This window comes from Argiope bruennichi, chromosome 7 (assembly GCF_947563725.1).
Source record: "Argiope bruennichi chromosome 7, qqArgBrue1.1, whole genome shotgun sequence".
Classification (NCBI taxonomy): domain Eukaryota; kingdom Metazoa; phylum Arthropoda; class Arachnida; order Araneae; family Araneidae; genus Argiope; species Argiope bruennichi.
In genome coordinates this window covers 88,375,130-88,396,289 of record NC_079157.1, presented here as the reverse complement: position 1 = coordinate 88,396,289, position 21,160 = coordinate 88,375,130, and the positions used below count along the sequence as shown (strand labels likewise).

The window sequence follows — 21,160 nt, the reverse complement described above, 5'->3', positions numbered from 1 at the left end:
GCAATACTGCTAAAAGCAGGTCAGCTTTTTAAAAACGCATCTGCTTTCAAAGAAGCATACATAATAATAATGCAATACCGGTAAAAGCAGATAAAAAATATATGTGGTTAAAAGATGATGATGAAAATTGCCATTTATGCTTTATTCCTTGCCTACGCGATTTCAAGCTTCAATATTCCTTACCTACGCCAGAGGTTCCCAAACTTTTTTTTCTCGTGGACCACTTTCAAAGTTTTAACATTTTTGGTAGACCCCCTGCTGCTACATTTCTACTGTATTCCCAAAACTCCTAAAAAATATCACCCTAAATTGGGGCTGTTAAGAAGGAAAAAAAGTAGCACATTTTCTTGTGTCCTATTTATTAAAATAATACTTGTGGTTATACAAAATTATAAACATTTATTATTACAAACAATCAACAATTGACAAAAAAAATCAACAATGAACTCTGAAATGTAAATCAACAATAAAAAATAGTCATACTTTTAATGAGACAGATGTACTTGATGAATTGACAGCAGATTATCAATATTTGGCTTCAGTTTGGTAAGAAGTAATCTCAAATCTCCCCCTTCTGTGATGTTCAATCTGCTCCTTTTTTTTTTTTCTTTTGTTAACAGGTTGGTAACGGCACTAAAACTTCTTTTGACAAGTTATGACGAGGGAAACGTATCAAAAATTTTCTCGCAATTTCCCACTATTCCCCACTTGTACTATTATCTATTGTTCTATCCAATTCTGTGTTTGAACTGAGTGAATATTTTTGAGTACCTACTTAGTGAATGATGCTACCTGTCTACGTTGATAGGTAAATCCAAGCCAAAATTTTTGTTCTTTGTTATGAAAACCAGAAAATTTTTCGTGGACCCCCACTTACAACGTGTGAACCCCTGTTTTCTTTTCACGTCTACGTGGACCCCCGTGTGGTCTCCTATGGACCCCTGGGGGTCCACCTGGACCACTTTGGGAACCTATGACCAACGCGATTTCGAGCTTCAAAACCCCTAACCAAAACAACATCATGTTCTCACATGATAAAAACCTTTTTAATGATATCCATTTCATTTCTATACATTTTTTCTTTACTTTTAATAAATTCTGCAAATTTACTTTACAACATTATATGCTTTTAATATTATGGAATTCGAGTTCAACCATCAAAATATTCAATCGCGTGGATTTGCCAATGTTAAAATTAAGATAATTTCTTTTTTCTTTTTTGGACATTAATTCCGAAGTAGGATTTCCATTTTTGCTTTTATTACGTAGTATGGCACCTTCTGGGCCCACAATAATTGTTGCAGATAGATTCAATCGAATACATATTTTTAAGTCATATAAAATAAACAGGAATTTTAAAAAATGCATTTCATATTAATCGTTTCATAGCCTGAAAAGTCAATAATATGGGCGAGCAAGTTGGTCGCCAAAGGCTTCTAGTTTACATTATTTTACTTTCTATCAAATGGAAGAGTTTCAATAGTAGTTTAATGATCGTCAGTTGTATTTACAATATGATTACAGGCCTACATGCAAAACAAAGGGGGGGGGGGATCAAATGCTGCTTAACGGCTTCGTTCATTTTGATCAGTTACCAATTTATAATTAATCATTTTAATAGACAAAAATGATTTTTATTAATTATTATTTAATCCTTACTTTGTACTTTTCTTTGATAAATTTATTCTAAAATGATATTTAAATCAAAACACCACTTTTGAGCTCTGCTTGTAAATTTTGTTTTCAAATCTTTCCGAAAGTCTCGTTGCTGTATGTTATCATATTGTTCATGGAATTAGTATTGGGTTACAAAGAAGAAATATGTAACAGCAGGTGGTTATAAACACTAGCGATAAACAGAACCACATACCTTTTTGAAGTCTTAAATTTTCGTAGTGAAATATGCTTAGTGCGAGAGAGGAAGGCATGTGCTTGAATGACGATAGGAGAAGTGAAGCAAATCTTTCTGAAAAATCCGAGAAATAATCTGACAGCCAGTTACTGTCTTTTGAGGACTGATCCTTGAGGTACTTGATCATGATGCACGAATGTTCCCCAGTAACTTCACTCTAAAATGATATTGCAAAACCTTCAATGCAAACTTATAAAGTTCAGCAAAACAATAAATCGATTGGATACGAACTTACCGTAGTTTGTCTGATGTATAAAGGAGCAAATCCAGATTTTTTCCAAAACCTAGAAAATAACAAAACAAAGCAAAAAAATTATTTGAAGATGCCATTTGATCATTATAAGCTTTGTGATGCGCATATGCCACATTGTGATATATATATATATATATATATAGTCGTGGCCGAAGACAGAAAAGACTTTTGAATTTTAACTTCATATTATTTCCATCTCGGGAGGCATGATTTTTTGTGTACAAGAGGCGCGGACAAGGCACGTCTGTTCACAGCGCGATACAAGAGCAGATTAGCGTAAAAGAGGAAGAATTATTTATCTCTGGTCTTATATACCATGAGATTTTAATAGGGATTTCCTACACGGGTCGACCACAGGCAAGGGAATCATAGGGATCTTTTAGAAGAATTTGATTAAGTCAGCAATATTTTATCCCTTCATTCGGAGCGTAGGAATCGCTGACGAAAGCACTTTTACAGAGCTTTCTGTTGCATTAATTAAATAGAAAAAGTGGAAAGGGATCAGGAAATAAGATAATATTTTAGAATAAATTAATATGTGCTGAATTGAGTGGAGAATTAGGAAATTAATTAAGTTTAAATTAGATTTTAAAATATCATCACACACACAGTATGGTATGAGTGCTTTTCATGAATCGAAAACGTTGTTTAGATTTGCTGAAGGAGCAATAACAAATGAATCTGAATATCCAGTCTTAGAAAATATCGCTACATACCTATGATCAACAAGTAAACAATTTTAAAAGATTAATTAGAAAATGATTCCTGTTATTGTTCTGATTGAGCACTTAGGAAAACAATTTAAATTTAATTTTTATTCATTTCTTTCTTGTAAATATGATTAATTATATGTATTTTTATTGCAATTATTCCCTTATTATTAGTCGATTTTGAGGAAGTAATGTAGTTCATTATATTGGAACATTATATTAGTCAATAACGAGTTGTTATATTTGTAAATGATTTATAATGATGGCATCTTGCCTTGATCCTTTAATTCAAAGTCTGGTGACAAAGTACCAGTATTACTCTTTTGGTGCCACAAAGCTATTAAATTATGTTATACACCAATTAGATCCCTTATTCATTTTTAGTAATTTCTTTTTTTTAAAAAAATTGCCATTTTAAATTTCGTTTAATTTAGTTTGGCTTGGATTAGCCTTCTGAACATGTAGACAAAGAACACTTTAACAGGAGCACAGTGAAGTATTAGTGCCAGGATCCCTTTTTTAGCAAGCCCTCCAGTTCAAAAATCAGTTCAGTTCCAACCCCTCCAATTCAACCAGTCCTCAAAGCCTTAGCAAGCATACAATGCGTCCTGATATTATTTTTCGCTCCTTCATTGTAAGTGACTTTAACAAGTGACATTAATGCACCAATATTTTATTTCCATGCCAGTGGTATAGTGACCGGGGTGGGGTGGAAGATGCCCCAGGCGCCATTCTTGGGGGAAACCATTGAGACAATATACTAATATGTAAAAGCCCGTTTTCCAGTAAATGCAAAGAAGGAAAGCGAAAATGCTCTAGACGTTGTTTATTTTTTTAAACAACTCATGGATGACTACAGGGGGTGGGGGAGTGAAAAAAATCATGAATGTAGTAGGTGCTACTGTCCATGGCACTTTGTTAGACTGTTGTAATTGCATCTATATTCCCCACATCTATATAGATTTAGAATAGTTTCAGCATATATCGGGATGCAACTACTGCCATAAAATAAAAATGATTTTGGTGAAACTTTTTTTTTGTATTATTTATTTATTCTTCGTGTTTTGGGGAAAATTTTCAGAACCAAGCACTCATGATTCCATCTGTGATCTGAAATACTAAAAAAAACAACACACACACACACACTCACTTAAATAATTCAGGTGTAAGACCATAGGAGACTCCTAAATAATCTAGAGGTTCCTGGTGTAGACCCTGAAGTTGCAACAACAAAGAAGAGTTCCTTTTCTTTTTACTTGGAGTGGAATTCGTATTTTCATCTCCTGTTGAAAAGGTTCCACTGTAAAATTGTGATAAAAGATGGAGAGCGTGTTTCCCATATCCCATCTGTAAAATAACAATAAATAGAATTATAAAAACTGGTTGATATATTCAATATTAATTAGAAGAAAGATAATAAAAATAATAATAAAAAAAAGAATCTGATTCTTATTTTTTAAAAATATAATAACTTTAATACAAAGAATACTTTTATATAAAATATTATAACGCAAAAAAAAAAAAAAATTCCTCTTATCGTTTAAATATTTATTTTTGATTAAAATAAGAATATCTCACTTGCATCAACGATATTTAGACTATGAAAACGATTTTTATAAACTGCGGCACACTAACTTTTCCCTAGATTGTATCTATTAATAATAAAGATGAAAGTATGTGTGTGTGGCGCTCTATAAGCCAACATAAGTATACCGAATTTGGTCGAAGTTTTCAGATCATTCCAGGTGATTTTATTTTTCTTCTGTTTTCGCAAATATTTATTTTAACCATATTCATAATATAGTTTAAATTTTAGTGAATATATAAGAATTTCCTTTCATTGTAGTTTAATCTTTTTGTCTTATTAATTATAATACCTAAAGTTTTTAATTAAGAGTAATTTTCTTCATTTCAGTATTAATAAAAATGTTATTCAATTCATATTATTTCCTATTTTTTTCGGTCTTTAATACAAGCAGTGCTATAATTGTTCCAACTCCTTCAAAAAGTTGTTAATAAGCATTAAGAGGAACAAAAATTCCAATGAAACATGGTGTCGCAAATCACACTGACGGAGTAAAAATCTCGGAATACACATGGAAGCTCCGAGTTCAGGAGGCATTATCAGCACTCATGATGCACACATGCCGGCGATAGATACCCTCCATGCCAATATACTGTGGAAATCTTAAGAGAGATTTAATGTCAACATGCAGGCAACAATCCTGGATAATTATCTCTTGGGCCGTACTTGCTGCCCAAATACTGAAGGAACATACTTTGTATTTTGCAGCATATTTTCGCGTATATAATACAAAGTGTGCCGGCCGCAGTGCAACGTGGAGGCATGCAGCTAACGCATGATAGTGCACTGCATACTTTCTTTGTGAGGCGCGTTATCATCTTATTGCTTGGCTTTCACATTCCCCGGATTCTTTCGATTTTTTCTTACGGGAATCACCTTACATCATTTGTTTATACGATGCCTATAAACAAAATGGAGAATCTCATAGTGCGGATTGCCGTCATTGTGGAAGGCATCAAAAGCATATCTGCAATCTTTGAGCGAGTTTCGAAATTGTTTTTATATCATTACTGATTATGCAATGACACCATTGGCCACTCCTTCTAAACACTCTTATAATAATTAATATATATTCTTCCAGCGTGACGTCGAAAACTGTGTGTGTTTTTTCGCGACTTGTGACACCATGTTCCATTCGAATTTTTGTTCCTTTTGATGTCTATTAATTATCTTCTGAGATTGTCGGTCTAATTATAGAACATTCATGTATATTTTATAACCAGTTATTAGAATTATAACAGAATTTTTTAATAAATTTTTCTTAAATTCTCTACCAGATGGCTTATTAATAATGACTCAAAACTAAATAAAATAAAGTCCTGTAAATATTAAATATTGTATTATATTAGGAACTATACACAACCGGAACTCAGAAAGGTAACACGTTAAGAAATGAATAAAAAAAAAATTTAAATAAAAAAAGAACTACATACTTTTTGATATTGTGGATGAGTAGCGATTCGTACAACTCGGGCACCAGACATTGCACAAAATCCCACATCTTGGAACTATAACATAAATAGGCTTTCATTGTAGATGCATAATTTTTTTCCCATTTAAAAGGATGATACAAAAAGTACGATAACAGTCCTCTGTGAGAAAAGGTATACTTATGCAATCAAAGAGATATAGGAAGGTAGACAAGTATTGTTGAATGCAACCTTCCGACATAATTGTCATGGTTATTGAAGCATTTATGCTGCCAATAAACCATTCTATCGAAAACGGCATAAAAGAAATCTAAACTAGATTACAGAACCAAATAATGGCAATTTCCTGAATTTTGGCATCAGGCCTGAAATAGCAACGTGCCAGGTGCTTCTTTAACAGTCCGAAGAGAAAAGAAATCACCTGATACGAGATTTGGGCTGTAGGAAAGATGTTCCAAAGTATTCCAACTGACATTTTGTACTACATTGCGTGTTACCGAGCCCATCTACGATTGAGTGTTGCAGTACAACACTCAAGTGTAGCAGTGCTTAGATTTTTCAGACTCCCACTAATGAGTGTTTTGTACTTCGTAGTATATGATGAAAATCAAATATGCCAATTAGACGCTTTTTTTTAGATACTGGTTGAAATCAAAATTTGACAAAGAGTTAAATTTTAAGCAAGATCACATACCGAATTTCATTTAGGATTTTGCGATGGCGCTCAAATGCTTACGAAAGAACAGACTGACAGGCGGACAAATTTCAGAGAGATTTAGCTCAAGATTTGATAAGGAACAACATTTTAGATGCTAGGACTGCATACTAAATTTTAATTACCTATGTGATGCCATTTTTGAATTTTCGTAATTGCATGCATATGAAAGGACAGATGATAAATCTTTGTAGGATACGGCTCAAAATTTGATAACGCCCCTCAAGTGCCAGCTCAGGTGTAGTCCTCGTCATCTGACCGCGGTCCAAAATTACGAGGTCCGTTCCAAAATAGCCCTAGTGTTGCTTTACAACGGGACGTTAATATAACTAAACTAAATCACCTTATACCATGAACATTTTAATGCGAATATTAACTCGAAGAATTCGAGGTGGTTCTATTTCAATTCTCACCACGAATTATCCAACATTTCGTCTTTTATTCTAGTTATAGCATCTGTGATTGATAGACGAACAACTTTGAGTGAATCACTATAATCAATTCGCATTGTAAATATTCTGTCCTTTAAGTAACCTCAAAATTGCCATCGAACAGCAATATTTCATGGAACCAAGAATACAGTGAACTTTTTCCTCAGTTGACGCCATTTTGATAACAATCAAATGTAAAATCACAATTTCTGCATTTGTTACGCGATCTATTGGACTAAAAAAAAATTGTGAAAAGTTTACAGTATTACATTTAATGGCTCTTTTGTAATAATTTCTAGTAGACAGAGACAGACTTCGTCACATCTTTATCACTATACCCACACGTTATACTTTTGGATAAGAGAGATTTTTTTCTCATTTTAGTTTAGAAAAAAAGTGATAACAAACAAACCTGTTGGGAAATAACCCAGGGAATCAGATCGCCAGAAGCTCTTCTCCCTTCTGACTGCTCAAACTGGCTCGTCTCAACAGAAATTTGGCCTTCAAGACAAACCTGCAATCCATATATTTAAATTAAATTATATTAAAATAACTAAATATAAAATCCATAAGTTTCCACCATATAATAATTTTCACTGTGATCATATTTATTTATAAATAAATTCTAGAAAATATAAGCATTTACAAGACATTCAAGCACACTTTTATGTAATTTTCTATGGTCTATAATGAAAAATAAATAATTTTTTTTTCTGTTTTTCTTTTTTTCATTCGAAGTGATATAAGTTTCTCTACTTAATAAAGCTCTTACTACAATGTTAAGAAGTATTGTAATGGCTAAAACAGAAAAATGAATATTTATGACAGAGAAATCTTGATATTTTATCGCTTTGCACGTTTGCAACTGAGATTGTTAGATTGTTGTTGTTGTTTCTTATGGTACTTGCCATGGACAAGCCCGCTGTTCGAAGACAGCCGATTTAATCCTAAGGGGGAGCGCCTTTTGTTTTTATCGTAGAGCCATCTTGGGTCAAGAGACTTGACTACTCACGCATCACTCATTCGCTTGCACAACCCCTTTTTACAGGAGGGCACATTCACACATCTCACAGATAGAACAGGAAGAACAGCCATGCCCAAACCGGGACTCGAACCCGGGAAGACCAGATCACGGGTAAGACGCGCTACCCCTATGCCAGGACGCCGGCGAGATTGTTAGATTGCTTTGAATGGCATTCCAACAGTTCAGAAGCTCTGTGCATTAGGAGATATTGCTTGAACTGATGCTGCGTTACATTAATGGCAACAGTATGTTGTAATTACACAGACCAACGTAATTTTTACGGGAGCTTGCGCGAAATCGTATTATGAAGCAGATTTGGTTCCTTACATAGAAAGAAAACAAATCTATTTCTACTAATTAAGGTGTTACAATCGATTCTTAATTCCATTTCAAATGTTTCGTTTAAATAGGCATAACATTTGCTTTACTTCTGATTCGTGATTGCTACTTTCCTTCATTAAAAATAATTTTTTTTAGAAAATTAATATATATATATTCGGATTATCAAGGTTCCAGTGTATTATCATTTTACATGCTAAAATATACTGTAATTAAATTTAATTCGAAAGTACATTTCTACAACAATGGAAACAAGTTACTTGTAAAGCAGATAGAATGAGGGGAAAAGATAGCTCTCTATCATCAAACATTTGAATTTTTTATAAAAACGAAATTCTTTTTTAAAATATTCATAAAAAACATTCAATGATTAATTTAAAAATAATTACCTGGACAGCACACAAAACATTGGGTAAATTATTGGAGTTAACACTCTCACGTGGCAACAAGCAGAAAATATGGTGAGCTGGTGCATCAGCCATCATTAATAAATCGTTTGGAGAGTTTTTGTAATGAGAAGAGACAAATAACGAGACAACGTCTTGCAGAAATTTCTCTGCAAACTTGTTATAACTAAATAATGCGTCTCTGTTAACATAATATCTTTATTAAAAAGCAGTCAAGGTTATTCCTGAGATTTTAATGAACAATCATTTATATTCAACATTTATAAGATTATTTTTATAGAATAAATGAATTGCCCTCTCAAACATACCTTTATCAATAAAGGAAAATGTATGCGTGTTTGATGAACCGTGAGGACGGACCGTTTGACCTCAAGCTATTAAATTTTGCATTTTATATTTGCGTGTGGGAATAAGAATGGAATTTCTTAGAATTTTAATTAATTAAAGATTTAGTGAAAATTTTCCGCTTTTTTACAATAATTGTTAAAAATATTATTTGAAAAAAAATATGTTTACATCACTTAAAAATTGTTTATTTTAATATTACTAATTCAATTGAAATGCAATTAATTTTATAAATTTTGACAAGTTCTTAAAATTTTTTAAAAAAATTAATTTTTAATGATATTAACGATTTTATAGTTGCGACGAAATTTAAATCGTTTTTTATTGTTTCACTTAATTTTTAATTAGTTAAAAATTAAGTGAAATTTTAGTAATAGCCCAAAAACGGTTATTTCAAATAACAGCAATGGTCCAAAATTATTATTTGAAAAAATCCTTTTTACATCATTTAAAAATTAGAAACTTGCTTACTTCAATGTTACCAATTTAACTGCAGAGAAATTACCTTTATAAACTTTGACAGTTTCTTTAAAAAAATTGTATTAATTGTATCAATTTTTAACGATTTTATAGTTATGATGAAATTTAAATTGTTTTCAGTGTTTTATGAAATATTTAAATATATTTTTATTCCATTGTTGCAAGTTAAGGAAGAAGAATTCTGTTTAATATTTGTACATTTTAATGAGCGGAGAATGAAGAAACAAAATAAATTTAAAGTATCGCGAAAATAAGCAGAGAGATGAACCGGGAGTTATGTTTTTATCAGCAGTATGATGTCATGGGACTTGAATCCATTAAGATGGCTCAAATGCACATTAAACAAAACAGGTGTAAGACTGTTGAAATAGCATGAGAAATATATTTATATAAAATTTTTGAGGCATTTTGAACATGAAGTTAGACAAAGTTAGTTAGATTTAATAGAGAGTAAATATGAAACAACCATTTGATTAGTCATACATTTTATATCTATATTTATATTTTAACCATGCAAACATCTGTGCATTACATTCAAATATGAATATTTCAAATAATATCTTAAAAATTCGAATTAGAACATTTCAAAAGATACAAGTCACACTCCATATATTTGGGTGGTTCACAATCAAAACAAGGGAGCTCCATTGAAGCATCCAAACACAACAACCTATTCAACCATGTTTCAACACAATCTCCATTGGCATAGCGAATAGCCTCTTCCAATTGAATTTCATGTAAAACAGGATCTATAAATAATAAAAGACAGCATTGGGTAGGTTTTTTAAAATTATTTATTTCCTTACTTGCTTAAAAGCAGAAAAAAAAAAAAAAAATAGAATACAATTTTTTTTAGCTAATAATAATGATGACTTATGCAGGGTGTTTCAAAATCAACATATTAATTTAAAGGATAGGATAGGCATACGGAAATAAAACATTTTTACAACAGAGCATGTATAATAAGAAACTCAAAGGCAATCCTTCGTTGGGGGAGCTTGAATGCTTCCCAAAACTTTCTCGCATACTCTTTAATAAATGTATATTATTAACCACATGCTATTGGCGAACAATAGTTGAGAGCTTATTAGAATGCCCTCTTTGGAAATTAATTACTGTAATGCGGTTAGTACACAAACTCCAGAACACCGAATATGCATTATGAATGTCTTTTTTCCGACCGATTCAAATCAAATTTTGTGACAGAACTACAATTGAAGTCGTAAGATCACATAGCCATTTTCTTATACTTAAGTAGCTGGGTTTTTTTTTTTTTTTTTTTTTTTTTTTTTTTTTGAGATCGCATTTACATGCTTTAGGAGGTACAAACCAACAGACGGTCAACCCCACCACAGATATCATTTCGAATTTGTTACATGTCTCTACTTTAGATGTTAAAACAGTGAAAAAATTCATTTAACAAAATTGATATGTTTTTTGATATGTATGATATGTTTTTTTTTTTTTTTTTTGATGCAAAAGAATAAACCAACAGACGGTCAACCCCTCGGTGAATTTGGTTCCCAATGTGATAGATATCTACAGCTTAGAAGTCAAATCCCTGTGCCAAATTTCATCCATCTTCTTTCTCTTAAATCTCTTCATTTTGTAGCTACCAGGTTAAGTTATATTCGAACAACTCGACAGACAGACTTCCTTTGTATGGATGTCATTCAAAATTTGCCAGAAATCTACAAGTGTGGCGCCATGACCATATACCACATTTCATCCTTCTAGCTCAAATAGTTTTTGAGTTATCCTGTTCAAGGAAAGATATAATTCCAAAAATGTATTTTTTTTTTTTGGCAGCTATATCTGAAATACAAATTTTCATTGAAATTTCTAGTTCGAATTTCTTGGTGCATATAATGCTTTTTCTTTTTACATTTCGTATACTTTCTCTGATATATCAGAGCTGGTTTCATATACGATGGCACTTTGAGCATGACGAAAATGTGAGTAACAAGATAAATTGTGTTGAAGTTCTTTGCTTCTCTATCCTTATTCGCTATTTTCAAACTGTTACTTAATATTTGCCTAGTGCCGGGGTTTTCCATGCAATGCATATTGTTCCAACAGCATTTATGTTTTGCTTGTTTTTTTATAGTGAAGATTGCATTCTACTATAAACCAGCAAGGAGTGGTCTCCAAAAATTTTCTCATATACTTCTATAATAAAGACGTTATCACTCAGCCGTACTGTTGACTTAGGACAAGTCCATTAACTTTACAAGTGCTCATATCTTTATTTTCAGAGTCCTACATATGAGCACTTTATTGCATTTAATATAGTGATGAAAAACTAATATGCATTTTAAATACCTTTTTTTTTGACTGATTGAAGATAAAATTTGACAAGTACAATAGCAGGTTTGGTTTGGTTATATTAACGTCCCGTGTGAAGCAACACTAGGGCTATTTTGGGACGGACCTCGTCATTTTGAACCGCGATCAGATGACGAGGACGACACCTGAGCTGGCGCCCCCCTCTCCACACCAGCGGGGAGTTGTGGAGAGGGGGGCGTTTGGTCATGACAGATTTAACGTGCAACAAACCCCCTTACACGACGGTTCTTCGGTGGAATCGGGTCACGAACCTGAAACCCTCCGGTTCCAAAGCCGAGACCTTACCACTAGGCCACCGCGGCACAATTACAATAGCAGAAAAAAGATCACATACCATTAATCTAAGCAGCTGCATTTTTGAAGCTATCGCATATACATGCATGGTAATGTATAGATCAGCAGAAAGCTAGTCCTCTGATGTCTTTGATTCAAAATTTGATGAAAAAAATCACACATTAGGTGCTATAACTGTCTACCACCTTTCAATGAACAAATTGTTGTGTTTTTAAATTTTCACGCTTATATGCATGAAAAAGTACTGACAGACTGACTGACAACCCCTAGAGGGATTTAGTTCTAAATTTGATATGGATCTATATTACAGATGCTATCCTATGGACTAAATTTTATCTGTAGACCTTTTTACATTTTGTGATTAGAGTGTTCATTTGTATTTGGATGACTGGTCAGATATATTTCTGCGTGAATTTCATTCAAAATTTGATAGAAATCAACAAATTTTGTCCAGAGACTACATATCAGATTTCATGCGCCTAGCTCAAAGATTATCGTGTTTACAGACAGACAGACACAGTTCTAAAGACATGTTTTTCGAACTTATAGAGGTCTAAATCAGATATTTGTCAGAATTTCAAGTTCGAATTTTTTATGAAGATTACTGAAGCAGTAAAATAAATAAATTTATAGAAACAACTTTTTTTTAAAAAAATAATTTTATTAGAGTAGTAAATTTTTTTTTCATAATTTTAATTATTTTCTAATTTTTAGTCTTTAATTTATAATTCATTATTAAAAATGGAATCTTGAAGAGATTTAAAAAAATCACTACAAAGAGAAAATACTCATATACATCAATATCGAATTAAATAAATCAATTAACTGATAAGTAAGTTTTGGAAAAGAAAAGTGTTTTGTCATCCAGAACATGCAAACACGCAGGCATACAAAATTTCCAAACTAAAGCTTTATCAGATTGGTGATTACTTATTTATTTATTATTAGACAAGATTTTAGTGATTAGATGTAGTGCACACTATTCAATCATCTTGAAAATGCAGACGATAGTGACGGAAAAAACTGCTTACGATGGAAACACCAATAAGGTGCGACTATGACGATAGTTTATCAGCGAAAAGAAAAAGTGATCTATTAACCATTAAGTAAAGTCATCGCTTGGACATAACAGGCCGAGCATCTGACCTCACTACACACTGTTTTGACATTTATCTGTCAACTGGAACTGCAAACGATAATCACAAATGTGATAGGGCATATATCAGGAAGTGAACAAAAAATGCTACAGAATTCTTACAAGCACCTTTACAAATCAAGTTAAATAAAAATGTGTCATCAACAAAGACTTACATTCTGTTCCTGGTGCAACACTTTGTGTCCGTAATTGATTTAATAGCTTCAAGGACAAGGATCTGCCAGTACCTTCGTATCTAAAATAAAAATAAAAGTCAAAAATTGATAGTTTAACAGAAAACATACTGTAAAAAAAAAAAAAAAATCAGTTCATGCAAGTAAGAACAAGCATTCAGTTTTTCAAAAAAAAAAAAAAAAAAAAAAAAAAAATAACGCAAGGTCTAAATCTACAATGTACATCAAAGTAAAATCAAATGAAATTTAGATTTCAGGTTTGAATTATTTTGTAAGTGCAATAAAGGATTTTTTTTTTTCAAGTGCAACTTTCCAAAATAAATGATATTGCATTTTTACATGGATCACATTTCCACTTTTATGCAAATACATTTACAAGAAAAACAAAAAGATATCTGAATATCATGATCGAAAACAAAGAGATTTAACGTTTTAGAGGATATAATGTTCAAAAGAAATCATTCAATCGAATTTATGACTGAAGATAGCTATTGTCAAAATCTCGTGGCTAATTTCATTTGGTCTAGTATATTTGCTGTATTAGAACATGATATCTTACGATATCTTTACAGTTCTGTTCGATAATCTAAATTTTATACAATAACTAGTGGAAATCGTAACAATACTACCGATTATCTTCTGCAATCAGTATTTTCATGGATTCATGATAACGGGGAAATGTGAGACTTTTGTGCGTCGCAAGCGATATAGGCTGGCAATATTATACAATATTGTGAAGAACAATATATGATATTGATATGAATGATGAATCGATATGATATTGATATGAAGGATGAATTGATATGATATTGATATGAATGATGAATTGATATGATATTGATATGAATGATGAATTGATATGATATTGATATGAAGGATGAATTGATATGATATTGATATGAAGGATGAATTGATATGATATTGATATGAATGATGAATTGATATGATATTGATATGAATGATGAATTGATATGATATTGATATGAATGATGAATTGATATGAATGATGAATTGATATGATATTGATATGAATGATGAATTGATATGAATGATGAATTGATATGATATTGATATGAAGGATGAATTGATATGATATTGATGTGAAGGATGAATTGATATGAATGATGAATTGATATGATATTGATATAAATGATGAATTGATATGATATTGATATGAAGGATGAATTGATATGAATGATGAATTGATATGATATTGATATAAATGATGAATTGATATGATATTGATATGAAGGATGAATTGATATGATATTGATATGAAGGATGAATTGATATGATATTGATATGAATGATGAATTGATATGATATTGATATAAATGATGAATTGATATGATATTGATATGAAGGATGAATTGATATGATATTGATATGAAGGATGAATTGATATGATATTGATATGAAGGATGAATTGATATGATATTGATATGAAGGATGAATTGATATGATATTGATATGAAGGATGAATTGATATGATATTGATATGAACAGAATGATATTGTTTAACAATACTGTTAAACATTTTCTATTCTCAAGAGTAGACAAGAATTCTTGATAAAAGGGAAATGATACAGCTTCTGTTAGTTAAAGCAAGTTCGGACACATAAATATTACATGCATATGAAATACAATTTTGATTTTAACGCCATTATATTGGAGGGTTAGAGCAACGACGGAATATGTTAATTCCGTCTGCATTCTATCAAATGGTTCGGCATCAGCAAAATGGGAAAACGTATAAGGTTTTCCCAGAAGAGAATACGACAGTGTGCGGTTTTAAACAACAGACATGGCTTCTGAGACTCTTCTTTTAATAACTGACCAATTTAATTTCCCATTTTTGAATTAATCAACAAGTTAATAATTTATTCTAATAACTTTGTAAATATATATATATATATGTTTTATTTATTTAATACTAGCCGTCTTTGGCAATTGGGGTAACGCTATGCAAATTAGAAATTTTTAATTTCCTTTATTCTGTTTATTCTGTCCCCCCCCCCACACACATTGAGCTTTATATAAGTATAGATGTATATCATACAAAAAAAAAAAAATATTGAAATGAGTAAATTAGTAAATGATCTCGTTACTAATGAATATAACATTTAAAATTATTACTTTGCAGGATCTAATATTGCCTAACCAGTTATTGGATAATTAACATTTTAATATATTATAAAAATTACTTATGGTTTAATTAACTATTTTAATAAGTAATTAATGTGCCAATCAGTTTAATATGTACACACAGCAATCCTAAGTAATTGTAATTTAAAGAGTTTATATTTTTTACAAATTTATATATTTGATAACTAGGTTACTAACATTTTTTGATAACATTTTAACCTTTGATAACAACCTTTTTGACGGCTCTTTTCCGAGCACAAAAGCTGCGGTATCTTTTCATCAGCATCAAACTTTTCAGCTACTTCACATACTTCATAATAGAGCCCACCAGAGAGGGTTAAGATTTTTTTTACTATTATTTAAAAAAAAAACATATAGAGAGTCTGGAATTGTCCCCCTTTATTAAATCAAGTATTAGTGCTTTGAGGGGGCAAAAGAGTGACATGATTACTCCTGAAATATCACTAAGATACAAGTGAGACGAGAAATTCTAAGATTCGAACAGTTTGCATAAAGATGAAGGCATCAGATAACTAAGCTTCGACCATATACAGTATATATTATGTATAATATATAGCGTATATAACAACTTCTTTGATGTAATGTACAGTACTTTTTTAAATTCACCGTCTTGACTAGATTGCATAGAATGTATTACGCCTTGTATTCAGGGGAAAAAAAAACTCTTTACGTGCGAGTTCCCGCCGGGAATTGATTATTCATAAATAAAGTTTTTTTTCTTCTTTTCTTTTAAGGGATTGAATATGCAAAAGATCACCACATGGTTATTATAAAAATAAATCGCTTTCTTTCTCTCTCTCTCTCTCTCTTTTACCTAACCAGTTTCATTTCATGTTGCCTACGATTATTTAATTTTTCTTAATTAAGTAATCATTTATAGTCAGATAAATTATTCAAAATGTGATCAATCTTATGGTAGTATTTTTTCCATATTATAAAATATTGTCTAAAATCTAATCGAGGTGTCATGATCCCCCTATTTATCCTCCCCTACCATTCTAGATGGTAAGAGATTTTCAGATATTTTGATGTCATATATATATATTGAAATCCAATTTAAATCCTAATTCATTTCCTAATTTTTATTTTAATTTAACCAATATTAACTTCATTCTAACGTGGTTTCTTATTTCCTGATCCAATTCCACATTAAAAAAAAATTAATTAAGGCTACACGCGCCCTACAAAAATGCTTACTTTTGCAAGTTCTCACATTCCGAGTGAAGGGATAATGTTTGCCACATTCTTTTACAGAAATCTAAAATTCCCTTACCAAAATCGACAAAGATCCCTATCAGAATCTCATAGTATAAAATCACTAAGGAAAAACATTTTTTTTTCTCTTCTGCTCTAAAACCGCAATGCCGACTGACGTATCTTATCACTTCTTTCTTGTTCATAAATTATGCCTTCCGGGATGAAATAAAGCGAAGCATTAAAACCCGGTTTAATTCAAAGACCCATCAAGTATGTGGGCCTGGCGGTCATCAGATGTGATGTCGAGTCATCGGTCTCACATTCTCACCCAGATATAGCAAGAAAACTATACCTAGAAATTGCTAGCTCACGTGTCATCCTCTTCATCCGATTATGATTCAATACTATGAAGTCCAGTCCAAAATAATCACTGCGTTGCTTAGAAATGGAATATTAATTTAACTAAACTAAATTTAAAGATATCCAATTTCCTGTTGAATCATAAATGCAATTTTTTTCAGTCTATTAATTGAAAAGCACTTTTATTTCAGCTTAGTTTCGAAATTTGACTGATATAAACAATAGTCATCGTGCGGCTGCATTCTTTTCTTTTTTTTTTTTTTGTGCGCATGTGCGAGTTCTCTTCCGAAATTGATGTAGCTGTAAAGTTGAGATAACTTACTTTCGGTTCGCGATTTCGTTTGTTACTTAAAGAATAGATAATTTAAGACCACCATACAAATAAACAAGCTTCATTTTCTTCGTGGTAAGTAACGAAAATTTCTTGATCCTGTCTTACTATGCATTTTTAATCAAACCGAACAATACTCTTACCAATTCATGAGAATAAGCTTTATTTCATTTACCTTTTATTTTGTCGTTTTCATTATGTTCTTTCATTTAAGTCGCTTTTTAATTGAACAGCAAAAAGGCCAAACAAAATTTGGCCTTTTGGCCAAAAGGTCTATTAATAGACAAAAAAAAAAAAAAAAAAATGATAATAATTATATATTATAATTTGTATAATATAATATATTCAAATAATATTATAATTTGGTCCATTAATAGGTCAAAAGGGCTATTTCATTTAGCAGCGAACAGAAAAATTAAATAGGCAAAGGAAATAACTGCCTATAAGTTCATAACTTTAGGAGGGGCCCAGAGACCTTTTTTTGTGGTAGTTTGAGTTATTTAATATGCGCTTTCGTTTAATTTTAAAGGCAGTTTAATAATTGAAACTTATTCAAATTAAAATCAAGTATTGTTTAAATTAATTTGGGAACATTATTCTAGTAATATTTCTAATTAATTACTATTTATAAGTTTTATGTTATAGTATTTTATAATTCCAAAAAAAATGGCTTTTTAATTAAAAAAAAACAACGCCCGGTCCTATTATTAAATAATATTCAGATTGCGACAAGAAAAGTTTCGTCGTCTGTTTTTTTATTACTATTTTTTTTAAAGAAATATTAACCCTTTAAAGGGCCATTTTTTTCTAGTCATATTATGTTAAAATATTTTTAGGCTTGAAATTAGAATAAGAAAAGGGATTCATTTAGCCTATTAGATAAATTTTATTTATTTATTTAATTAATTAATTTGGTTAATTAATAATTACGTAACAAATCAAGACTCATCATTTTGTCTGAGATTTTAGTAAGTCAGATTCTAAGTTTCTGACTTACTAAAAAAATTTGTCAGAACTTATGCTAACCTACATAATTTTGTACAAAGATTGATAAATTTGGTGGAAAGCATACTTCCCACGGCCCTAGAAAGGGTTAAACAAAAATTATATTTAAATTTCGGTTATATATATATTTTTTTAATACGTGATATGCTGAAAATAACTTATTTTAAAAATTGCTCTGCAATGAAGAGTTTTGCTATTTCAGATTGCTATATTTGCTAGTGAAAAACTACTTAAAAAAAGATTAAATTAAAAAAAGCGATATAAAATAATTTGGTTTTGAAAGTTTGGAGAAGAAAAGTGCCACCGAGAAGACTTAATCCGACCTGGAAGTCATGCATAAAATGAATATCGGTTATATTTTTACCCTCCACATTAGGCTATATGTACGCTAATAATAAGATTTAATTAATAATAAGATTTTATACTTTTTCATTTATGGTCAATAGAAACTGATAAAAATAATTTATTTCCTCATAATAGGAAGCCCTATTTTTCAACAGTGACAGCTATAACTTAATGTAGATTATAAATTCAATGTGTAAATACAGTCAATACGTTTTTTAAAAACCATCGATTCTTCTCAAACTTGTACATATTATATACATTACTGTCAAAGTGAATAATCGGTTATTATTAATACTAACAGTCATTATTAATAATAACCGCTTCTTTTAGTCAAAGTGAGAAATATAGCAAATTATTCACTTTAACCATTTATTTTTAATAATTCAAAATGAAGTTTGGAGAATGTGATTAAACGGTTTATATAGGATTCGGACATGGGTGTGCCTCTCTGTATAAGTTTTTAAAAATCTTGCTATGAATTTATTCTAAGATATTTTTTTCTAACTTCTTTTTCTTTGTTTCATAATTAATTAGTCTCGACTTTTTTCGGAGGAGGGGGGGGGGATAAGTCATTGAACAATCTCAATATCTATCTGTTGAAGGGGGAAAAATATATTTTAAAACTTTAAAAAAAAAACATAAACGGTTGGATTTAATGGCGGATATAGCAAATTATAATTTGGGGGGGGGGGGGTAAGTCAACCATCTAACTCTCCGACCCGCCCTAAGGCACACGGATTTAAACCATAAAACTGAATGACCGGACCGCCACAACAGCAATTGGCGGGAACTGTGGTTGAGTCCTAAGGGCCGTCACCGGCCACGGTACAATCCTCCCCGAAGGAAGTACGTCCCGTCATCGATGGGAGGAGCCAGATCCCCACCTATTAGTGTACCCTCCAGGGTGGCGAGATCCAACCACCATGCCGGAAGCATCTCATCCTCATTTCGAGGTGCCCCCCAGGGTCGGGGGGGTATCAATCAATGTTCCTTCTAATTTTTTCCGGAGGTACCACGGTCCCTGAATTTTAAAGGTCCACTATAAAGAAGAGAGGAAAGCCCACAAAGATTTCAGGAAAAGGTGGGGGGGGTGCTTTTGCCCTTGCTATATATGGGGGGGGAGGTGCTATATACGCCCTTGGATAGATTTAAACACACAAAAAAAATATTGTGGATTGAAACACACAAAAGCTTTTGCCAATACATAAAAAAAAAAAAAAAAAAAAAAATTGCGAAAAACTGACATTGACCAAATTTCATTGTTTATTATTAATAATAACTGGTTAATGTGATAAATGCTTATAAATTATTCATTTTAACCGGCTTATTTTTTTATTATTAATAATGACAGGTTAGTATTAATAATAACCGATTATTTACATAGACCGTAACATATATACTAGTCGACTCAAGCGACCAGCTGGTTAATCGGAAATATTGGTTATACTTGATTTCCGATAAATCGTATAAATATTACTTCATGCGCATGATTTCGCCAAATTGTCAAACTGTTATTTTAATTATTTTACTTAAATCTTATTTCTTGTATACATGAGTTTTTCTAATGGAGACCAGTCCCGTAACATCATGGCGCTATTAAAATCGTAAATATCCAGTTCGTCTATTTTCTAACTTCCGCGGCATTGTAACCACTTTTTTATGTAAATTACTTAGATATTAAATAGATTCTTCTTCTATCTTTAATTAATTTCTTTAACATTATTTTTGAAATATTGTTCAACAATGAAAACACGTTGTTCTATCGTGTAACGCTCCATTTTTGCTAACACTAAACTATAAGCAGTCAAATGGTTTTTTTAATAGGGTTGCCAATACATTACTGCACGAATGGTGGCAAATTCAAATCATGTTAATTTTGGGACACCCTTCAGCAACTGTTTACTTTTTTTCTAAACGTAATATCCATTTGGATCCAATAACAAAACCTAGATAATTTCTAATATTACTTGTGAATGAAATGTTTCTTAATTATAATATACAATAAAAAAATAATATCCTTGTTTCGTGTAATAAATATAAAAAGAAAAAAATGTGAAAGAACACAGAACTTGAACCATTATCTTGCTAAATTTCCCCTTTAAACATAATATGCAAATGATAACTTTGTAAATAACTTATACATAAATTTCTCCCAC

General features: G+C 31.3%; 2 protein-coding genes across 4 annotated transcripts in view; one reads left to right on the top strand and one right to left on the bottom strand.

Annotated features, from left to right (window-relative positions):
- Nucleotides 1-21,160, bottom strand: part of LOC129974988 (RNA cytidine acetyltransferase-like) — a 60,618-nt gene that overhangs the window by 9,918 nt on the left and 29,540 nt on the right. For both annotated transcript variants that reach the window (XM_056087838.1, XM_056087839.1), the window contains exons 8-15: nucleotides 13,583-13,662; nucleotides 10,227-10,380; nucleotides 8,789-9,002; nucleotides 7,449-7,550; nucleotides 5,894-5,968; nucleotides 4,026-4,222; nucleotides 2,148-2,196; nucleotides 1,871-2,069 (exon numbers count right to left, since the gene is read on the bottom strand). In XM_056087838.1, the coding sequence (XP_055943813.1) occupies nucleotides 1,871-2,069; nucleotides 2,148-2,196; nucleotides 4,026-4,222; nucleotides 5,894-5,968; nucleotides 7,449-7,550; nucleotides 8,789-9,002; nucleotides 10,227-10,380; nucleotides 13,583-13,662 (1,070 nt within the window). The remainder of the gene's footprint in view (nucleotides 1-1,870; nucleotides 2,070-2,147; nucleotides 2,197-4,025; nucleotides 4,223-5,893; nucleotides 5,969-7,448; nucleotides 7,551-8,788; nucleotides 9,003-10,226; nucleotides 10,381-13,582; nucleotides 13,663-21,160) is intronic.
- LOC129974987 (lamina-associated polypeptide 2, isoforms alpha/zeta-like) overlaps nucleotides 17,641-21,160 on the top strand; it is a 90,585-nt gene continuing 87,065 nt past the window's right edge. For both annotated transcript variants that reach the window (XM_056087837.1, XM_056087835.1), the window contains exon 1: nucleotides 17,641-17,729. The gene's annotated coding sequence lies outside the window, so the exon portion shown is untranslated. The remainder of the gene's footprint in view (nucleotides 17,730-21,160) is intronic.